The sequence below is a fragment of the Nilaparvata lugens genome, chromosome 3 (genome assembly GCF_014356525.2).
Source record: "Nilaparvata lugens isolate BPH chromosome 3, ASM1435652v1, whole genome shotgun sequence".
NCBI lineage: Eukaryota > Metazoa > Arthropoda > Insecta > Hemiptera > Delphacidae > Nilaparvata > Nilaparvata lugens.
The window spans coordinates 48704924-48727365 of record NC_052506.1 but is presented as its reverse complement, the minus strand read 5'-3'; the positions used below and the strand labels follow the sequence as shown (position 1 = coordinate 48727365).

The following is a 22442-nucleotide window of genomic DNA, read 5'->3' as shown; positions in this document are numbered from 1 at the left end:
TTGGAGTAATTCAGAAATATTTGAATAAAAATTGGATATCATTTATCAATATCATACTAGCCTACTGGATTGATCAACAATCATTGTAATTTGGTGTACATTGATCCAGAAAGAATGATTTCTACCTGTGATATCTCTCCAAATTCTCCTTCCATCTTGATTTATTATTGAAAGGTGCTTTGTGGAATGACTGAAACTCAAATATTCTGGTCGCACCTAGTCTGTGGTATTCTATCCTGACGTTCACCCGAATATCTTCCTCAATAATTTACATAACAGTCAGTTTGAACAAAAACACGTATCAGAGGCGTGGTGAAAATATTGGGCACAAAACAGGAATAGAATGCAACAAAGTTTGTTTTTGTCGTTCACACAACACAGAGGAGGCAATGTGTTCTTGTCAATGCTTGGGAAGATAGGAGTGAAAATCAATATTATTTCAAGACTATATTTCACAGTGCTGCCATGAAACCGTTTCCCTCTATCGCAATTCTTTCGCTTGCTGGAGTGCGTGGAGGCAATTTGAAAAGTGTCTCTTCTATTCGCTTGTTTCAAACAGTAACTAGGCAAATCCATGGCTACTTCCGAAAATATGAATTTGACCTGTTTCAAAACCAGCAATTTCAGGCTACAATGATGTGGATGGTAGAGCTTCAGTGAATACCTCGCAATTTCCATATTTGGTCGGATGCAATGTTAATTGAAATACAGAGAAACATAGTCCATTGCATCCTGAACCTCAAGCACAAATTTAATTCCTCTTCGACAAAGTTTTTCAACATCTCCAAAACATTATAATATTATTCAGGTGGTCATGATAATATTTCTAGGTGGAACTCTGGAATGATTCTTATTTCCGAACCCATCTTTATGAGATTCAAAGAAAGAAATAGACTTTATTGAATAATATCATTAACATAAATTGAAGCACTAAATTAAATATTTCTCCGACATCTGGCAACATCTATTCGTCAACATCTGGCAATATACTGGATATGATTTGAAACTTCTGAGTATTGTGAATTTTTGAACTATTCGTTAAAATTCGATCCATACTCCAGTTGCATCAGGCTCTGACTTGAACATATAATGAGAAATCAAATTAAATGATTTCAAACAAATTAGAGTTGAAAAATTCAATACAATGAATTCATTATCAGAGTTTATGATATTTTTCAATGAGTATTATAGTTTAGGTAGTACAACAAGCGTCAATGCTATTTCAAAAGTTAACAATATCACAAGACACTCAAGGCATGTATAAAAATGTTCAAGCAGATATTCATCAGTGCTCTGAAAACTTCATAGAAGTTCTTGTACAACTTGTATCATAACTCAATTCCAAACAACGACTTCAGACTCGCTTGAATTGGGGCATCAAAAATAGAGTGTGAAAGTTTCAGGTGTGGAGAAATTCAGAGGTATAATTTATCTCGAGCAGGGGCCTTGTTTCGGTACGGTGTATGGAATAAGAAAGTTCAGGTAGAGGTTGCAGTTACCCCCACTCTCTCACTGCTTGCCTCCTTATTCTCAATGGAGTTGGAGATAATGTGTATAACAGTCACTTTTATTGTTTCATTGTTCTTCATTGTGCCATATCATTCGCGACTCCAACGATTCATCAACCGAGTTCAGATACTCAAACTGAGCGCAATTATGATAACTTGTTATGCCGTGATATTTCGCTATTGATGACGATTCTGTTGCCTTACTATTTTTTATTGATCAGGTTTGCATTGATCAGGGTGAAGTTGAAGTCCTCATATTTCTCTAAATTCCATCATTAAATTCAAATTTGATTTCTAAAGTTTAAAATACAACTCGAATGATAATAATTGATATAGTAATATATTCCTCTGGAATGATGAAGTGTGCTATGCACGATAAACTCAAGAGCAATTTGAGAATAATTTGACCTAGGCTAAGAATCTCTCAAACATGAGCTTGAATAGTTTGTTAGTTATTGTATTGTTTATGTAATTTCATTACTCCTGTAGCTATTGAGAGGATTATTTTTCAAATTCTAGAAATGAATTTGTCGATTGTGTGATTATTTTGCTTTTGAGAATCCAATCTCACTTAGAATAAAGACTGACGTAGGCAACTCCTCATACTATGTTTTCATGCAGATCTCGTTCCCTCGAGGTTTTTGATCTTGACAATTTGAAGTCATTTCTTATTAGTGAGGTATACTTTGCACAAGGTGGCCTACTTCATAAGAAATGTATTCGCTCGTCTTTTGAATTGAGTCTGTTTGAACTGTACCGTCTTCATTCGAATAACTTTAATTTATAAGAGGCTGCAAGACTTCTTACACATTTAATATTCTATTAGCCTTGCTCTTTCTCAAAAGAGTTTGTATTGGCAAGTGCTTGTAAATTAGTTTTAAATTTTGAATTACTAGCTAGCTAGCAATGATTTTCTTGGAGAAAAAATCCAAATTTGCAAAACTCGTTTGAAGTGAGGATCATTCTTGTTGGAAATTCAAAATAGCATATTTAAAAAGTATTATAAGATTTATTATCATCCACTAGTGTAAATGGATCATCTGGAATGTCCATTACTAACCTGGATATTAATTAAGGACTTAAAAACTGGTACTCATGAACCTTAAGGCCATTGGAGTGCAAATTTGTTACTCTTATCTCTACTAAATTTTTTCGCCTTGGAAAATATATATTCATGTGTGATATGTGATTGTGTAAGGCTGTAAGCTAATCTATTTCCATGGTATAGTTGTCATAGTGAAAATAATGATAATGATAGTGCTAGTTGGCTACTGAATCCAAAACAAATTATCATTTATGTAAAAAAAGTGTTTCATGATCATTACCTATTGTATTGACAAACTATAATAAAGCAGATCATTGATAAATCTAATACATATTTTCACATATTTTTCATACATATTTTTCTGATCATATTTACACGATAACCGAGAGGTTATTGTTGCAAATCATCAAATCTCAAAGAGCCGACATACCGATTGTTATATCTATCAATACTCAGTGGAAAAGTAAGCATCATACTATCCTTTATTGTTGAAAGATTATTGAATTAATTTATTGAAAATGATTCATACTGCAATGTTTCAGGAACTTACGTGGTGCTGTGGCGACGAGGTGTGTCGGTTTTGACCGCCGATAGGATGATGGTGACCAGAGATACGCGGTTCAAGCTGCAGGAGGGCTTCAACCTGCAGCTGAGCAACGTGATGCCTCAGGACGCCGGCGACTATGTCTGCCAGATCGGTGATGGCGACAACAGGGATCAGATACACACCGTCGAAATTCTAGGTGGGTTTATTTATCTATTTACAACAATATGGGAGCACACGGGTTTATTCGGAAAGTGGTTCGTTCTTCATTAATACGATGTCATTCATGTGACTGATTATTAATTTCATATTTACATTAGCAATCTTCAATGACTGTGATTATGATCATCATCTTCTTACAAGGATCAGACTCTATTGGTCTCTACCGGCAACCATTTCTTTCTTGGTCTTGCCATAGGTTAAGTGGGTCGTATTGGGTTAAGTGGAAGAGGGGGCTTTTATTGCCTCAACTTCGCCCACATCACTTGTGAAATGTTATAGAGTTGGCCATCTATGCCTCGCTTTCCTCCAGGTTTGTACTCTCATGCTTATATTGGATAGCATTCTGAGTAAATGAGTATAAACATTTTTCCGATATTTCTCCAGAATATCCAATAGCGACTCTCTCTTTATTCAGCTCAGCTCTCTTCAACTGTTATGATAAAACATAATATTTTTTCAATCCTTTCAATTGTAAATTAACCACTAAAAATTTTGACAGCAGTCTTATTTCAGCAGTCCTCATGCTTAAGAAATTATCGTTTTGGATGCTGCAGAATTCTGAAACAGCATCAATTATATCAATTAATCGGCATCTGATTTTGTAGCAAACTCCAAGTTGTAATGATAATTAATATTCTTCCTGCTTAAATAATAATTGAATTGCCGAATCATTAGAACTATTATAATCAGTTGTTTCATCAATGACAGGTTTATAACCGACAATATGTATCTATATTCCCATATTTCAAAAAGTGGGAGATTGTATTGGAGGTAAATATCGTGAATAGAATGATTGATCATTGGATAGAGACTGTAAAAAGCAATGATAAATACATCATACAGAAGGCTAGCTGTTACAGTGCCCAGTGGATCTGAACTATTAGCTGGAAGCCTCGCATTTATCACAGTGGCGTAGAAAAGAGAACAATATTGGAATGAACTACCCCTTCCATTTTGCAGACGCTTTTTATGCGTTTAGATATCGTGACTGTTTATGCTCGTCCTGTGTATGACTGGCGCTTTTTACGAGAATGATTTATGAACTTGATTACGCAAGTAATAAATTGAATTATCTCGCAATTTTTCCGCTCGGCTTATTTCTTCTTATTCAGCCTCATGTCCGTCGAAAAAAGAGTTCACAGTGTGTGGATAATTCTTCTTGCAAAGAAGTCCACGGCAGTTGAGTGAGTAAGATTTCAGAGCTCATTCATCAAGAACTGGATACACTCCTTATTATCTCCTAATTTGTGAAACACTGACTTTCAAATCGCTGATATGTACTCTCATAGAACATTGCGGGACAAAGGAAGGAATTGGTGGAGTCGTTCTCATGATCTAATACTATCACATCCGCCATTTACAATAATATTTGTATAATTTTTATTTGTGGAGAGACAAAACTTTTCTGGCCGTTCTTATCATGTTCAGATATTCACTAGCATCGATTCAGTGAGTATTTCGATTTCTTGAGAAAAACTGTAAATAATAATTGTTAGTTCGAACTAACAATATTTCAGTGGAATCATTATTGTATTGTGGAAGTCTGTATTCAATCGTACTATTCATCGGAACTTGGTAAATTTTGTCTAATCAGTCCAAATCACAAGTGATAGAAATGAGGAAAGTGGTCGGTAGAGAATGTAGTTCAGAGACTACGTGCGTAAAATGAATAACTCATTAGCCCAATTCAGGAACAAGTTGAAGAGAAGAGAATGATTTCGTACATTTGCTGGAGAGGGGAGAGGGTAGTTTGCATTTATATGTGTATGAATACAATAATAATGAAGATGGAAGTTAATGATAACAGTGAACTGGTAGCAGTAGCAGTGGAAGCTTCCTGAAACGAAGTGAGTAGTTGAGTGGAGATGAGTGGCAGTGGCCAACACAGCACAAAGTTTGGTCAGCACTGTTCATGCCTTGTCACTCTCATGCTTCCATGCTACGCCACATTTTTCTGACACATTTCAGTGAATATTCAAATTGAAAATTGATATCCCATTCTTGTCTTACTATTCATTCTTTATTTATTTTTATCTTCACTTTATTCTCTTCTGTTCTGCCGGTTCAATTCAAAATCGTCTCATAGTACAGTATATTTTCGAGAAGCTGCGGGCGTTTTCAAAAAATAATATGAAATGTATTAAATGATGCAATTTCATTAGGTATAATTGGAAACCTTATGAGGATGATGAATGGAACTTTGCTTCTTGAAATTCTATTCTACACCTATTCAAAAAATTGAATAAATTGAACCTAATGTGATCAGCCTCAGAGAAGTAAGAGTAGAAAGCCAAACTACCAGTACAATTATTTAGTTATTGGTTTTTCAATAATTATAACTTAATTATCCTCATTCATATAAACTTCTTTGAAAACTGTGGTAACTATTCAGTCTCACATATCCTCTTATTTCAGTGAATGGATGAAAATGTTTATTATATATCGATATAGAAGCGGAATAGCACTGATTCATTCACTCTCAACAGAACTAGAAATCTACTGAACCAAATACGTTCAAATTTGGCATGTATGTTCAGTTGGCCTTCTAAAGACGCACTAAGAACGGATTTGAAATAATTTCCAAAGATACACTAAGAATCTGCGTTTTTCCAGCGTTTTCCAGCATTTTCAAGAACTAATCGACAAAAAATGTTCAAATTTGGTACACAGGCTGAGGTGTAGAAATGTCGTATTGAAGGGGTTTTAAAATAACGCCAAAGATCCGCCCGAAATCGGCTGTTTTGAGTTTTTGCGTTTTCTCAGCTTCATCAAGAGCAAATGAACAGAAATTGTTAAAATTTGGTACAAGTTTTCAGCTAGGTTCTAGAAGTTTAGTGATAGAACAAATTAAAAATTTCGCCGTAGAAATTGAAGTTTTTTTACTTTTTGTCAGTTATATGAGAAGTGGTAAGTGATTGCCAGAAAATTTTGAAATTTCATAGATATCTTAACTATGGCTTAACAGGAAATATTAATTTGAGAGCGCTTAGAAATAATTGGGAACACCCAATCGGTGTTTGGGATAATCGGTGAATCGGTCCCATCAACCCAATGGGATAATCAATGTATTTCAAAACAAATGAACAAAAAACCTTCAGATATGTTACTGAAGTTCAGCTAGAATAGGCTAGAGTGTAGAAATGTCATCAAGATTCTGCCAGAGGATTTCCACGAACGATCGCACTTGACAGTCAAACTCTGGACCACTAGATTTTCCAAGTAGGCTACACTACAGTAACTAACTATACAGTTGCTATACAGTTACTGTAGGCTATACCGGATTGCAACTTGAAAGGGCGAATAAGAATGTTTTGTAAGTTCTGTACATTATTTGCTCCCGATAAAGAACTGGCCTGGTATATAATAATTGTCATATATTAATAAATTCTCTACGCGAGGAATGTATTTTGCATATTTTGAATTCTTCCAGCTCTGAATATATACTTTTTTGTGGACTAATTGATGGGAAACATAGATAAACGTACACAAAGGCTCAGCTAGGGTCTAAAAGTTTTTTGTAGTCTCAAGCCTTCCCAAGCAATGTTCAATGCTTACATCATCTATATCTTCACAATAGACCAAAAAGTATTAATATTGAGAATATTGGGGCAAAAAGTAGCAAGTAGCAAGTGGCAAGTGAGAAATAGCGAAAGTAGTGGTAGAAACAAGGAAGTGGAAGGGATAAAGTTGATGCATATCAGTTCACAATAATTTCCGAGACAAGATACTGTGAAAAATCTACATGTCTAGCTCTAGGAAGCAGAAGCTCATGAAAGACGAACAAGCATATTTATCAATCTTATCACACTCTCATCTGTGAAATTGATAGAAAGGAATCTTTATTCCTGCTCCAACTATTCCAACTAGGAAATTCCTTGAAATCCTGAAGGAATAGTTGTAGAAGTTGATGATATCATGTGTGGCTTTGCTGCGCCGCTCTCACAGTACTTCGAAATTCAAAGATATTATAACTTTGTGAAGATTCTTGAAGCTTGAATCAAGCTCATCGTCTTGGAAAAGCTTGATGGCAAGAGTGCCGCACTAGCAAAAAACATATTAAATTTCTCCGTGAATTGCTTTCCAATACAATCTGTTCATGCTTCAAGAGAGTTTACACAGGAACGAGAACTGGATGATTCATTGAAAATTTCAAATGGTTGCTGTGCTCGCCAGTCGAGCAAAACTCTACTGACATGCTTTTTCTAAGGAGATGCTTTCTCGTAGACACTGTCATACTAGAGATTATATACTCGGCAATTGACACGCAACTATTAGATCGTTCCCCTCACATATAATGAGTGAGATTATTCGTTTCTGGAGTGGAAAGCTTTATATATTCAAATAAAGTATGAAGCTTTCAAAACCATTATTACCATTATCACTGTCAACGTAGTCAAGTTGTCAAGTTATCAAATAGAGAGATAATTTTATTTTAATTATTAGTTCATGATGATTGATTGTTATTTTGCATACATTGTTTTTTGGTAATAAAGTTCATTATTATTTTTATTTTAATTAATGTCTCAGATAGATACAATGTCTAGATAGATATATAATGACTCAGATACATACAGAGTCTGTATAATAAGTAACCGGACTGACCTCAGGAAATTGTCTCTTGATCTTGGGGAACAAAAAGAAGTCCGTTGGTGCCATATTCGGGCTTTAAGGAGGATGTGGCAACGTTACCCTCGACTGTTTGGCCAACTGCTCGGTGCCGAGCAGGCAGATGTGCGACGGAGCATTGTCGTTATCGATGGAGAGAGGTGTCTCTCTGTACTGGTCGTTTACAGTTTGGCCGGGTGGCACAAACTCTTTGTGAACTGCCAGTACTACAGAGAGGTGCTCCGTCGAATAACCGCCCGGGTTCTACGAGTCCGTCCGGGGATTGCCGATTCGTGGATCCTTCATCACGACAATGCTCCGTCGTACACCTGCCTGCTCGGCACCGAGCAGTTGGCCAAACAGTCGAGGGTAACGTTGCCACATCCTCCTTAAAGCCCGGATATGACACCACCGGACTTCTTTTTGTCCCCCAAGATCAAGAGACAACTTAAGGGGACGCGGTTCGGGACTCTGGAAAACGTTCAACGTGTTACGACGAGGGCTCTCGACAGCATAGAGGTTGCCGACTTCCAGGGAGCGTTCAGGGATTTGAAAATCCGGTATTAGCGTGTTATCGACTCCAATAGAGACTACTTTGAAGATATTTAATGGAAAATTGTGCATATTTTGTCAATGAAAAATTTCCTGAGGTCAGTCCGGTTACTTATTATACAGACTCTGTATGTATCTGAGTCATTATATATTTATCTAGACATTGTATCTATCTGAGACATTAATTAAAACAAAAATAATAACGAACTTTATTGCCAAATAACAATGAATCATCATGAACTAATAACTAAAATAATGATTAATAATAATTATGAATATTATAAACATTCTATTCTTTTGACAATAAATACCGGGTGATTACAAATGAAATAGACAGTTTGAATAGCTTGTAGAGAATTTATTATTTAAAAGTTTAGATCATTACTTACATGATTACATAGAAGAATTCTTGAAGTTTTTATTGAAAATTTACAGAGATGTTCAATGTGTGCACCATTTGCAACACGACAGATATCAACACTGTAGTCAAATTCTGACCACACACGACTAAGCATCTCACGGTTAACTGTAGCGAGAGCATTTGTGATTCGTTGTTTAAGATCATCGATATCAACAGGAAGCGGTGGTACGAAAACTCTGTCTTTTACATAGCCCCACAAGAAAAAGTCGCAGGGCGTTAGGTCCGGACTACGAGGTGGCCACGGCTGAAACACAACGTTTTCCTCACTTGCACGGCCGATCCATCGTCTAGGAAGATGTTCATCCAGATACCCTCTGACGTCTGAGTACCAGTAAGGCGGAGCTCCATCTTGTACAAAAATGAAGTTACAACTATCTTCATGGAGTTGAGGCATTAACCATTCGGTTAACATGTCCAGATAAATTCTTCCGGTTACTGATGGTTCTTGGAAGAAGAAAGGCCCGTAAACCTTTTCACAAGATAAAGCGCAAAACACGTTCACTTTAGGAGAATCGCGTATATGCTGTACAGTCTCTCTTGGGTTTTCTGTTCCCCATACTCAGACATACATTATGTCTGTTAACTTTTCCACTAATGTGAAAAGTGCATTCATCACTGAAAATTAGGCGATTAAACAATGTGTCGTCATTTTCAAGACAATGTTGCATCTCTTGACAAAAATTTTCACGTACAACTTTATCATTGTCATTTAAACTTTGTACTAACTGCAATTTATAAGGTGTCATTTTCAAACGTTTCCGCAGAATTTTCCACACAGTAGGTTGAGGAATTTGCAATTCTAAACTCGCTGATCTAGTCGATTTTCCTGGACTTCGTACAAAAACATCACGAACACTATCAATTTTTTCTTCTGTAACAGAAGGTCTTCCAGTACTCTTCTTCTCACACACACATCCATTGCTTTCAAAACGTTCATACCAGTCATAAATTGATTGCTTGGTGGTGGTGTACCGTATTTTGTTGCACAACAGTAAAAAAAAGTAAATTCGTATGGCTTTTGTTGGTGGGGAGTCCCTTTTGGGAAGGTCCCACCGCCTGAATATATAATTTAAGCCGTCAATGGGCCTTACGACTGTCATACTTCAGCCGGGACCGACAATTAACGTGCCCATCCGATAACACGGGAGTGATCTAGTTAAAAAACTTTTGGTTGTGAGAGGGTTTGAACCCGGGATCTCTATGCTGCTACGCAAGCACTCTATCCACTACACCACGGATCACTCCACAAGAGTAACAGAGTTTGTTTTGGCTAATTCAAGAACACAATAAGCTTTCTCCACTTGAGTAGCGGCCATATTGCTAAACTAAACTGGCTGTTGTAACACGGAGCAGCCAACAATAGCCAGCAACAGTTCTACCAACATAAACTTTAAGAAATTCCCTACAAACCTATATCACTTACTATGTTGAAATACACCAGTTTAATTATGTACAGGCTATTGAAGTTGTCTATTTCATTTGTAATCACCCGGTACTTTTATGCAAGGAAAGCTTCCCTATATGTTTGGAGGAGTTGCTGCAGACCTGAGAAACTCTCTTATAGTAGAAAAATCAATTTGATTATCGAATTCCTAACATAGGATTAGAATACAGGAATTATTATAAGGCTTTGAGATACAAAAACAAGAGTCATACACTAAATAAAGAATAATTTGAGAGCGCTCAACGGAAGAAATAGTAAAATGACATCACTTGTAAAATTTGAGAAATGTGAACTCAGACAATCACTGAACAACCAAAACCATAGCTTCAACCGCCTCTGGAAGAAGACTCTCTGATCAATCTACTGTTCAAGGAATACGATTGGCAAGATGTAACATTGTCAGGCAAATTATTGAAGAATTTGGGTCCCAAGAACAAGAAAGATTTTTGAAATGTGGTGGATCTTGGTCTTGGTAATTGAGTTCTATCAGTATGTCGTGATGATGACCGACTAGTATCCACAACTGAGCCAGCATTGCCACTGCTATTGAAGAAAATCTGCAACTCTAAAAACGGACATAACTATCAAGAAGATAAGTAAGTGGCAGAATATTCAAATCTAGAAAGAGAGGAAAGGGTTCATGCAATCTTGTTTTCTTCATCATCTTGCAAATACATCATTCTTACAAAACACTTCTGTAACCCAGATAGCGGCTTCACATGAGTTTGATAAGCACTACCCCAGCAATAGATAGCATAGCTCAGTCTAGAGTGCATAAATGCAAAATAAATATGCCTCATGAGACTCAATGGACAAAGAGACCTCAAAAAATAGATTTTTTGCGCATGAGCATGTATAAATAGTTTTGAAGAAATATAATGTTCTGCTTAAACTTGTACAGCTTGTGCTGATTGTTCAGGTTACGAATAAGTGAAACTTCTTGATGAAATTCATCAGGTCTACGAATAAGTGAAATTAATTATGGAAGTATTCATTACTATATAAGTGAACATATCCGATGAAGTTTAATATGACTGAAATCTCAATGAAACATTCTCTGAAGAACGATCTCCTCAGCGGAAATACTGAGCTAATGAGTGTCCTCTGGAACAAAGATCAGCTTTGTGAGAGCATTATCCTCTTGAAAAATGGTAGAGACTAACTGAATTCATTATGACTAACAACAACGGATATAAACTCTCTCATTATGCTGTTAGTTTCAATTAGAGCTACACAGGGCTGCCCCGAGCTTCCTTGTTTGAATAAACAGTAATTACTGGTCTGACCTATAAGCTTGTATTATGTGACATGGAAAAAAACAGGAGAAGCAATCTAGTGGATAAACGAGTAAGTGATGGTCGTCTCACAGTGGGACGTTTTCTTTACAATATAAAACGTAAAAAATGCATACTCAAATCACAATAATAATGATACAACTGGAACTTTCTCTAATTTCCATTAATTTCAAGGCCCGGTTCCTAGAGCGCTTATTAAATCCCATGAGCCATCAAATAAAAATGTATTCATCCCACATTCATAATACACAAATCTTATACATTTATACATGATCAGAGAAGAACCAACAAGCCTAGCCAAAAACTGCTATCTTCCTGAATTTTGATAGAATTATGTCCAAAAAGTAGCTAATGTGGCTTCACTTGATCAATTCGGATCAAATTTCGAGTACAGGAATATACAAACAAAAATTTAGGATTTGAATGGATTAAGAATCATGAGATATTGAATCTGCATGGTTCAATTGTTCATCAAATTCGATAAGTGACCTAGAAAACGAGCATATTCATTTTGAGTATATTCATTTTGAATTGAATTACAATTTTATAAAGGATTCTTGAGGACGTTCTCAACCAATGACGCTCTGAGAACTAATCAAACATTTCAAACTCCACCCTTGAATTGTGCAGATTCCATGTTATCGACCGCTAGGAAACCAATGCAAGCTGCTAAACATGTTTGTTGATAGATACTACCCTTGAAGTTCAGTCATTTGATGAGGTCACAAAAATTATAAGCATAACAATATCGATATTGTAATGGGCTTCCTGGGGGGTTACCTCTTGTAATGATCTCCACGTTGTTTGAGGTTCACCTCCGCCCGGGAGCAGGAAGGCCAATTCAAAGAAAGAGTGGAATGAGTCCGAAGTAATCGGTCTGGGAGGTAGTTATTCTCTCCTTTCAACTCGATTACACCGTCTTCATAGAACTCAAAGAAATATAAAGATAATATCCAATCACAAATGATGGAATGTGGTGTAACGTGGCGTTTGCGAATATATCAATAAGCTCAACACTTCCGGCTGACTCCCACAGCCAAGAATATAGTTCAGGGAGACCTTTGCTCGTCTTATAACTATACCTTGTGAGTTTGCCAAACACGGGATAAAATGAATAAGATGAATGCTATAAGTTGATAATAAACTGCAAATATAATGCGCACAAAAAATCCACACTTTATACAAAAAATCACAGTCTAATGTGTACAACACATTCAACACTGTGATGATAATTTGAAGAGTTACTATATTTAAAGTTTCTAGCAGGATATTTGATTGAACAAAGTCCAGATATTGAATTGGAGAGATTTGATAATATTTGAAAAATAAGTTAATTACTAGCCTTGAGCGTCTGAGACTCAGGGGGCTGGCGTGGAAAGCAAGGAATGAGATTACAATTAATACAAATTTCATGTATTGTCAGAGACTCTCAGTTTCAAATAATTCTTCGTTAGCGCTTTGTTATATTTTATCGATGCACTGCACTGTGCATTGGGCCCAATACAAAATGATGAAATGAAATTACTCACTCGATGGCTTCGGATGAAAATTGACTGGACCTCGGATATTATGGATCGCTCACGTTGTGGCACAGGCAGAGTGTTGGCGGCTAAATTCGGTGACGTCATAATTTTTTTCTATAATATTCCACTTCACTCCGTAATTAATCAAAAATATATATATAAGAGACGGTATTTGGTGCTGATTTACAATTATTTGAGACATTTACTTTAAACATTTAAAACAATTAAACGGGGAACATTCAACCATGGTTGTTTACCGCTAGTAGTATAGAAAGGACGACTCTGGGACACAAGTGTCCCAGAGTCGTCCTTCACCTCAAGGTCATCCAGGTCAACCACCCCCAACCTCAAGGTCATCCAGGTCATCCAACCCCAACCTCAAGGTCATCCAGGTCAACCACACCCACCTCAAGGTCATCTAGGTCAACCACACCTACCTCAAGGTCATCCAGGTCAACCGCACCCACCTCAAGGTCATCCAGGTCAACCACCCTAACTTCAAGGTCATCCAGGTCAACCACCCTAACCTCAAGGTCACCCAAAAAAAAAAAAAAATTAAAAAAAAAAAATTAAAAAAAATTAAAAAAAAAAAAAATAATAAAAAAAAAATTAAAAAAAATTAAAAAAAATTAAAAAAAAATAAATAAATAAATAGAAAAAAAAATAATAATAATAATAAATAAAAGAAAAATTAAAAAAAAATAAAAAAAAAATTAAAAAAAAAATTAAAAAAAAAAAATTAAAAAAAATTAAAAAAAAAATTAAAAAAAAATAAAAAAAAAATTAAAAAAAAAATTAAAAAAAAATAAAAAAAAAATTAAAAAAAAAAATTGAAAAAAAAGAAAAATTAAAAACACATAAAATCGGAAATAATGGGGAAAAAGGGAAAAAAGGGAGAAAAAAATTCCCTCCGGATCCTGAACTGGGGTATAAAAGTAGTTGTTCTGCAAGGAGTGGGACATTGTGTCTTGGGCAGTCGTGCCGTCAGTACGTGTGTGTGTGATTTTAGTATATTGGTTTTGGATCACTTTCATCTTTATCAACATCAAGAGTAAGTACCAGTGCATTTTATGGTTCTATATATTTATATTATATTCATGATTTAACAATTAAGTTCAAAAGAGTAGAATTTTGAAGTAGATGGTTTGAGACTGACAATTAAATTCTAAAATGACTTAAATTCAAAAATGACAAGTTTAATTATGAATTAGGTTCCAATACATAGAGTAAATGACATAGTCAAAAATGACTAGTGTAATTATGAATTAGGTTCCAATACATACAAGTTATGAGTTTAATTATGAATTAGGTTCTTCGAGTTGGTGGTTGTAATCCATTCTAACCTGAAAAACGTATAATTACAGAGTAGATCCTAGACCCCCATTCACATTCCCCCATACAGCTCCGGACCATCATCCCTAGAACATAAACACCATAGAATAAATGACATAGTCAAAAATGACTAGTGTAATTATGAATTAGGTTCCAATACATACAAGTTATGAGTTTAATTATGAATTAGGTTCTTTGAGTTGGTGGTTGTTATCCATTCTAACCTAAAAAACGTATAATTACAAAGTAGATCCTAGACCCCCATTCACATTCCCCCATATAGCTCCGGACCATCATCCCTAGAACATAAACACCATAGAGTAAATGAAATATGATAAGGATGGTACAGTATTGCCTAAAAGGACTAAAAGAAGAATGCCAGCTACTACTGTTGACAAGGAGGATTTGGTTCTGCATCAGGTATCATTACCAACAGGTAGCTTTGAATTTTCTACAATTACTGACTTGCTTGCACAAAGGCTGTCGGAAAATGATGTTGATTTCCAGGTGACTGTAGATCCATCAACCTTAAAGTGTATAGTTTTGAGCAGTGCTAAGCTGGATTTACGACCACAAGATTCAATAGGGAAACTGTTGGGTTTCACCAATACCCAGTTCATAGAGCCCAACACATCTACTAGAAGTGATAATACTGTACAAATCAGTCGGCCTAATGTGATACGCATCACCTGCAACATTGTGACTGGATCTTACTCTAATAGAATTACAGATCACGTGATCTATGAGTTTTACCCAAACGTTGATCCAGGGTATAAAATGGTGGTGACTGTGCAGAATGTAATCTATTTACCTATAGACATCAAACAGATTGGTAGCATTACACTGCAAGTAGTCGACGAGTACGGTCGTCTTATAAATAATAGAGGCGAGGAAATAAATATTGCTTTACATTTGAGACAACGCAAGTGAAATGGTGTTGTTATTTGAAAAGTGGAATCAAGGATTGGATATGGAGGCTGCAGTCCATCCTCCTCCTTCTTCTTCTCTCCATCATCATCATCATCCTCCTTCGCCTATAAAAGAAGATAAAAGGAAAGAAAGATTCATTCAGCATTCAACCTTGACAAGGTTAACATCTAGGAGCATCAAGTATTTGCAAGAACGAGGCTGTCAGATACGAGTAGAATAGGAAGATGAGAGTTTTGGATGTGACACAGAATGGACCGTCATCGGACAACAGTATCATTGGGTTTGAGTACCATTCTCATGCACCCTATACTGTAAGCTATAATGCCAATGACGAGATACGGATTCCAATTCAACAGCAAGATGTTTACACACTGCCATCGGAGAGCTATCTACATTTGGAGTATACTGTGATTGGAGCTGCCAACGCTGCTGTGGCCGGAACTCCATGTGTCTCTGGATTCTTCAGCAATGTGTTTTCAGAGATACGCTATGAAATCAATGGTGTGGAGGTGGATGGTATACGCAATCCTGGAGTTACCAGCCTAATGAAGAATGCTGTTACATTTGAACGCGATGAGTGGACCAAAATGGAAGGAGCTGGCTACAAGTTTAGTTCAACCACTGGATTCGCCGATTTTGCCGCCAATGGAGCTAACACTACAATCATGGATGTGCCTTTGAGATATCTGCTGGGCTTTGCTGAAGACTATAGACAGATTTTACTCAATGTGAAACAAGAGCTGGTGTTGAGGGTCAGCCCCAACTTTCACGACTGTGTGAATGTTGCTGCTACCAATGTAGCAATCACAAAGCTTTTGTGGAGAATGCCTTATGTGGAAGTGTCAGATGATGTGAAACTGCGTCTGCTACAGATTGTACAGAACAACACACCCATCAGTATACCATTTCGACATTGGGAGTTGTATACCTATCCAACGTTACCGCAGACAAGAAAGCATACATGGACTGTCAAGTCGACATCACAGCTTGAAAAGCCACGATACATTGTGGTTGGGCTACAGACTGCAAGACGAGGTGTAGCAGCATCTAACAGTTCTCGCTTTGACAAGTGTAATATGAAGGATGTTCGAGTGTTCTTAAACAACAAATACTACCCATATGAGAGCATTGATGGTGATGATAATCGCATCTACAACATGTATGCAGCTTTCAATGGAGTCTACAACCATGGTAATGCTCGTGCAAGCAACCCTCTGTTTGAAAAGGATGCCATTGGTGATGGAAAAATAATGCTGTTTGCTTTTGATTGCTCCCGCCAAAATGAGTCACTCAAAACTGGAAGTATCGATGTGAGGATTGAGTTTGAAGCATCTGAAAACATTCCAGGTAATACAACTGCCTACTGTATGATGATTCATGAGATGACTAAAGAGTATCGGCCAATGTCAGGCCTTGTACTATCAGTATAAAAAGATATATAGTCAGTGCACAGCGATAACTTGCTCAGTTGAGCTCGAGACAATGAATGAGCCAATCATGACAGGATACAGAGGACTCTTTATGGAGGAGGGGGAGCTGTCTTCGCATGAGGAGGAGGAGGATGTGATGGGTTGTGTTATTGGTGGGCGACCGCTGATGAAAGATGCCTCTACAAGTACAACTGGACTCAATGATGACGACTCCTACATTACAGCAGAAAGTGGTGTAGATGACTGGCCATCGAGTAGAGCAGAAAACATTTTTGGGCCACTACCACTATACCTGATGAACTTTCAAGGTTTTGAAGGTTTGGACAACAAGTTTATTGTGAAGGAGATGGCTATCCTGGAGCAGGATGATGAGCATCATGTGACTACTCATCACTACTTTTTCAAGCCTCCCTACTCCGAGTCTCTGCTCAAGACGAGCAGGCAAATCATCGCCAACAACTGTATACATCAAGCTAAACATGGACTCAGGTGGTCAGACTGTGGGACAGAACATCTTCCCTATTCAGCTTTGATGGAAATTGTGCGTGGAACAGTTGGAAGGTGGTTGGATCAGAACCAGCAGCGTCCAATTAAAATCTTTGTCCATGGATATAAGCAGATTACTCTACTGGATACGATTCTACAACTGAACAATGTGGAGTACCTGGACCTATCATCGCCATATTCCTTCCCTGCTATACCTGATTTGGAGTTGTTGATCAAGAAGATTGATGGCATATACTGCCCAGAACATCATCTACTCAATGTTATTGACATGGTGCGGAACAAGCTATCATCTCCAACGTTTGGAGATTGGTCAACCAACAACGTCAGCAACATTGATGAATTGTCAAATACACAACTATTTTGCTCATTGAAAATTGTTATTGCTCTACATGGATGGATTAATAAAACTTTGTTAGAAGATAGAACCTTTTGTCGCAATTTTTTCAATGCTGTTAATACTCATTTGCATTATCAATAAAAAGAAATATTGTAATCAACTCTATGCTCTATCATTTATCCTCCTCCTCACTCCTCTTTGAGTAAAGTGCACACTATGTGTTCACATAGAGCTATTGTATTACGTCATACAGACCTATTGAAACAGGAAATGGGTTACCCCACCACTCAGCAAGCAGAGTATAAAAGATGATGCTGACAACAAAATGCACTCAGTCTTACAATGTTGTCAGACAGTGAACGTGAACTTTATCTGTTTAATGCAGTGAGTGAGCTTGAAGCTGAACTGAATTATCACGGTATAATGACATTGAGTGACTTTTTCAAGGAGAGTGGACATTTAGAGTTTTGTACAGATCGTGAATCTCATAGTTGTGCATGCATACGACTCAGGCAGAAGCAGCAGGCTGTTGTTGATACAGTCAAGGATAGAAATGTTTTCTTTGTATGTGATGATCTTCACAACCCATTGAGAAATACTCATGTGACCTCCACTGATGTGAAATGTTTCCTGCTGAAAGTTTTCATGCAAACTATGAAGAGTATCGAGGATAATATCAACAAGAGGGCAATGCATCATTGCCCACCAGGACTTGCAATGAAATTCACTGTCATGTTTGATGATACTTGCATACTGCTAAAATCTTTCTTCAAGTTGGATAAGGGTAGAATGGCTGCTATTGTTAATCTTGAGAAGGTACCCAACTGGAGGGATAAGGATGTGAAGATTGTGTTGAGTGTTCTCAATCAGGACCAATACTACAAGTGTGATTTTATATGCGGACAACAATCTAAATGTCTACTGGGACTGGGTCAAAAGGAGATCAAATTTGCAGGATTTACAAAAATTGAGAGCACAGGACATGTGAAACGATTCAGGCTGGAGGATGGAACATCTGGTGATTCAGCTTTTGAGATTAGCATCTACAAGGCTGTACGTATACCTATGCCACTGCCATCTACTGGGGGATATGATGAAGTTGATGGACCATGCATTGTTCGTGAAAGGAATAAGCCATCAGTTGAGCGTTATGTCACCAACAATGATTATAGCCGAGGAGAAAGACTTCTTCAGCTGTATATTCTATTCAATACTGAAGATTAATTATATGTTTGCCAATAAATACTATGTGTAATGAGCCATTTGTTATTATTGATTATCCAACTTCCTCATATAGATAAGAAATTAGGTTGTTATGCTTTCAATGAAAATATCTATTGACATGTTGCAATAGGTTGACCAAGATGCAAAATATCAAAAGATATCCATTATGGTGTAATGGTATACAACCCTGTATACCTTATCAATTGGGACCCTACATCAATCTCTACCCCTGAAGGTTTGAACCCAGGACCTACAGCATGGAAAGCGGCGCCGCTAACCACTACACCATAATGGATATCTATTAACTAGCTTCAACTATATGCTATTTCAGTATTGACCTAGAGGAAACATCTATATTGATGTGCAAGATTCTGACCTACTATTATTATTATCTATGGGATGAGGTGTTGAACATTGAATTAATGAAACTCTCAATCAATGGTTAACACATAAAATGAGGTTTATTCCATACATGAGAGTTAGTTTTAGACAGTGGATCAGCCAATGAGGGTTTATTTCTTTATTATCATATTACAAATGGTAATACATTCGATATTAACTGATTGGTATGATGAGGGCTACTGCCAAATTGAAACCGTCTTGGCCTCAGCTGGTGGGATGATTGGTGGCGGTGGTGGGTTGACTGGCAGCAATAGTGGGGCAACTGGTGGCGATAGTGGGGCGACTGGTGGCGATAGTGGGACGACTGGTGACGATAGTGGGACGACTGGTGACGATAGTGGGGCGACTGGTGACGATAGTGGGACGACTGGCGGCGATAGTGGGACGACTGGTGGCGATGGTGGGACGACTGGTGGCGATAGTGGGACGACTGGTGGCGATAGTGGGACGACTGGTGGCGATAGTGAGTGGCTCAACACTCCACCTTGCACTCATGACAAAAATGCAATCACCGCAAGGACATGGTGATTCAGGGTCTGCTGGCGCCATTGCTGATTGAAGTACTGGATGTAGATGTTGTTGACAGCCCATGTTGACAGTAGGATGAGCACACCTCGACTGACTTTGTAATAACTGCTTCAAGGAAATCCAGCGATGTGAATGATGGGTGGAGACAGTTGCGCAGATCATATGCGCAGTGGATTTTGTGACACAGTTCCTTCCCCACTTCATGCTCTCCTGCAATTTTTAAGTACCAGTTGCTGACATCATTGTACATTGTTGCAAGGTCGTGGTTGAACTTGCTGGATGACATCAGACATTGCCTGATGTGGAAAATGTTGTATGTATCCAGTCCATGCTCCCTGGATGCTAGAAAGTCTTCACTCCTATACTTTGGATCCAGTGAATAGGCTCCAAGAGCCAGCATGAGGCAGAGCACGACTTGAATGTTGGCAGCATGCATGTTGAATGCAGAGTGATGAGAACTGGAACAATGCAAAACAATATTGTATTAGTATGGTATGCAGTATTCAACTCTATATATAAATCACTATCAACGGATGTGGGGGATGAAGGTGGTGAATCGGTATCTAGGATCGTGGGTCGGGGGATGGAGGTTCATAGGTGTTTATGTTCTAGGGATGATGGTCCGGAGCTGTATGGGGGAATGTGAATGGGGGTCTAGGATCTACTTTGTAATTATACGTTTTTTAGGTTAGGATGGATTACAACCACCAACTCGAAGAACCTAATTCATAATTAAACTCATAACTTGTATGTATTGGAACCTAATTCATAATTACACTAGTCATTTTTGACTATGTCATTTACTCTATGTATTGGAACCTAATTCATAATTAAACTTGTCATTTTCGAATTTAAGTCATTTTAGAATTTAATTGTCAGTCTCAAACCATCTACTTCAAAATTCTACTCTTTTGAACTTAATTGTTAAATCATGAATATAATATAAATATATATAGAACCATAAAATGCACTGGTACTTACTCTTGATGTTGATAAAGATGAAAGTGATCCAAAACCAATATACTAAAATCACACACACACGTACTGACGGCACGACTGCCCAAGACACAATGTCCCACTCCTTGCAGAACAACTCCTTTTATACCCCAGTTCAGGATCCGGAGGGAATTTTTTTCTCCCTTTTTTCCCTTTTTCCCCATTTATTTCCGATTTTATGTGTTTTTAATTTTTTTTTTTTTTAATTTTTTTTTCAATTTTTTTTTTTTTTTTTATTTTTTTTTATTTATTTTTTTTTTTTTTAATTTTTTTTCTTAATTTTTTTTTAATTTTTTTTTTTATTTTTTTTTATTTATTTTTTTTTTAATTTTTTTTTTTTTTTTTTCATTTCATTTATTTATTTTTTTTTTTTATTATTTTTTTTTTTTTTTATTTTTTTTTTTTTAATTTTTTTTTTTTAATTTTTTTTTGTAATTTTTTTTTTTAATTTGTTTTTCAATTTTTTTTTTAATTTTTTTTTCAATTTTTTTTTTTTTTGGGTGACCTTGAGGTTAGGGTGGTTGACCTGGATGACCTTGAGGTTAGGGTGGTTGACCTGGATGACCTTGAGGTAGGTGTGGTTGACCTAGATGACCTTGAGGTGGGTGTGGTTGACCTGGATGACCTTGAGGTGGGTGTGGTTGACCTGGATGACCTTGAGTTGGGTGTGGTTGACCTGGATGACCTTGAGGTAGGTGTGGTTGACCTAGATGACCTTGAGGTGGGTGTGGTTGACCTGGATGACCTTGAGGTTGGGGGTGGTTGACCTGGATGACCTTGAGGTTGGGGGTGGTTGACCTGGATGACCTTGAGGTGAAGGACGACTCTGGGACACTTGTGTCCCAGAGTCGTCCTTTCTATACTACTACCGCTAGATGATCATCTGGGAAGTGGTTATTCTTGAAAATACTTAAGTTCATACACCCTTGAATAAATAAATCCGGGCTTCTGATAGGTTGATTCAATTCAAAGTGGCTTTCGTCACAATGACGTTTGCAAATAAAGAAAGTAGTTCCCAGATGTAGTGATTCAAAATCAGCAATTTACATAAATTTGAAACCGGGATATTTTTTAATACAAACAAAAGTCGAACCTCTTATCACTAAAACATACCATATGAAGCTAGCTTCTCCCTTATCAGGCATCACATTCACGTGGTGATTACAAGAATCACTGACCTACGATAACATTGGCACAAGCCATGTGATACAGTGACTTCACATCACATCACAGTGATGTGAAGTGCGAGGAAATAAAAAATAATTACAAAAAATACATTTTAATTTTACGAAAGAAAATAAAATAGCAAGGGAGGCTAATTTGATAATAACGGTACAAAGATAAGCGCTTGACAGGTGATTGTCTGCTTATAACCACAATCCAACTACTATATACCGGTGAGTAAACACAACTTTAATTTATTTATTTTATTGCATGTTGTCTTTCAATATTTTCTAATTCAACATCTTCAAGATATTTCATAAATTCAAATATGAAAAATAAAGAACATTCTTCTCGTCTTATTGACAGGTACCTAAATAATTTATGAGGCTGTGATCCTTTGACATAATATTTTAAAAACATGTTGGCTAAATGA

General features: G+C 37.0%; 1 protein-coding gene across 4 annotated transcripts in view; it reads left to right on the top strand.

Moving 5' to 3' along the window:
* LOC111043601 (limbic system-associated membrane protein) overlaps positions 1-22442 on the top strand; it is a 474975-nt gene that overhangs the window by 215929 nt on the left and 236604 nt on the right. For all 4 annotated transcript variants that reach the window (XM_039423919.1, XM_039423920.1, XM_039423918.1 and 1 more), the window contains exon 3: positions 3096-3296. In XM_039423919.1, the coding sequence (XP_039279853.1) occupies positions 3096-3296 (201 nt within the window). The remainder of the gene's footprint in view (positions 1-3095; positions 3297-22442) is intronic.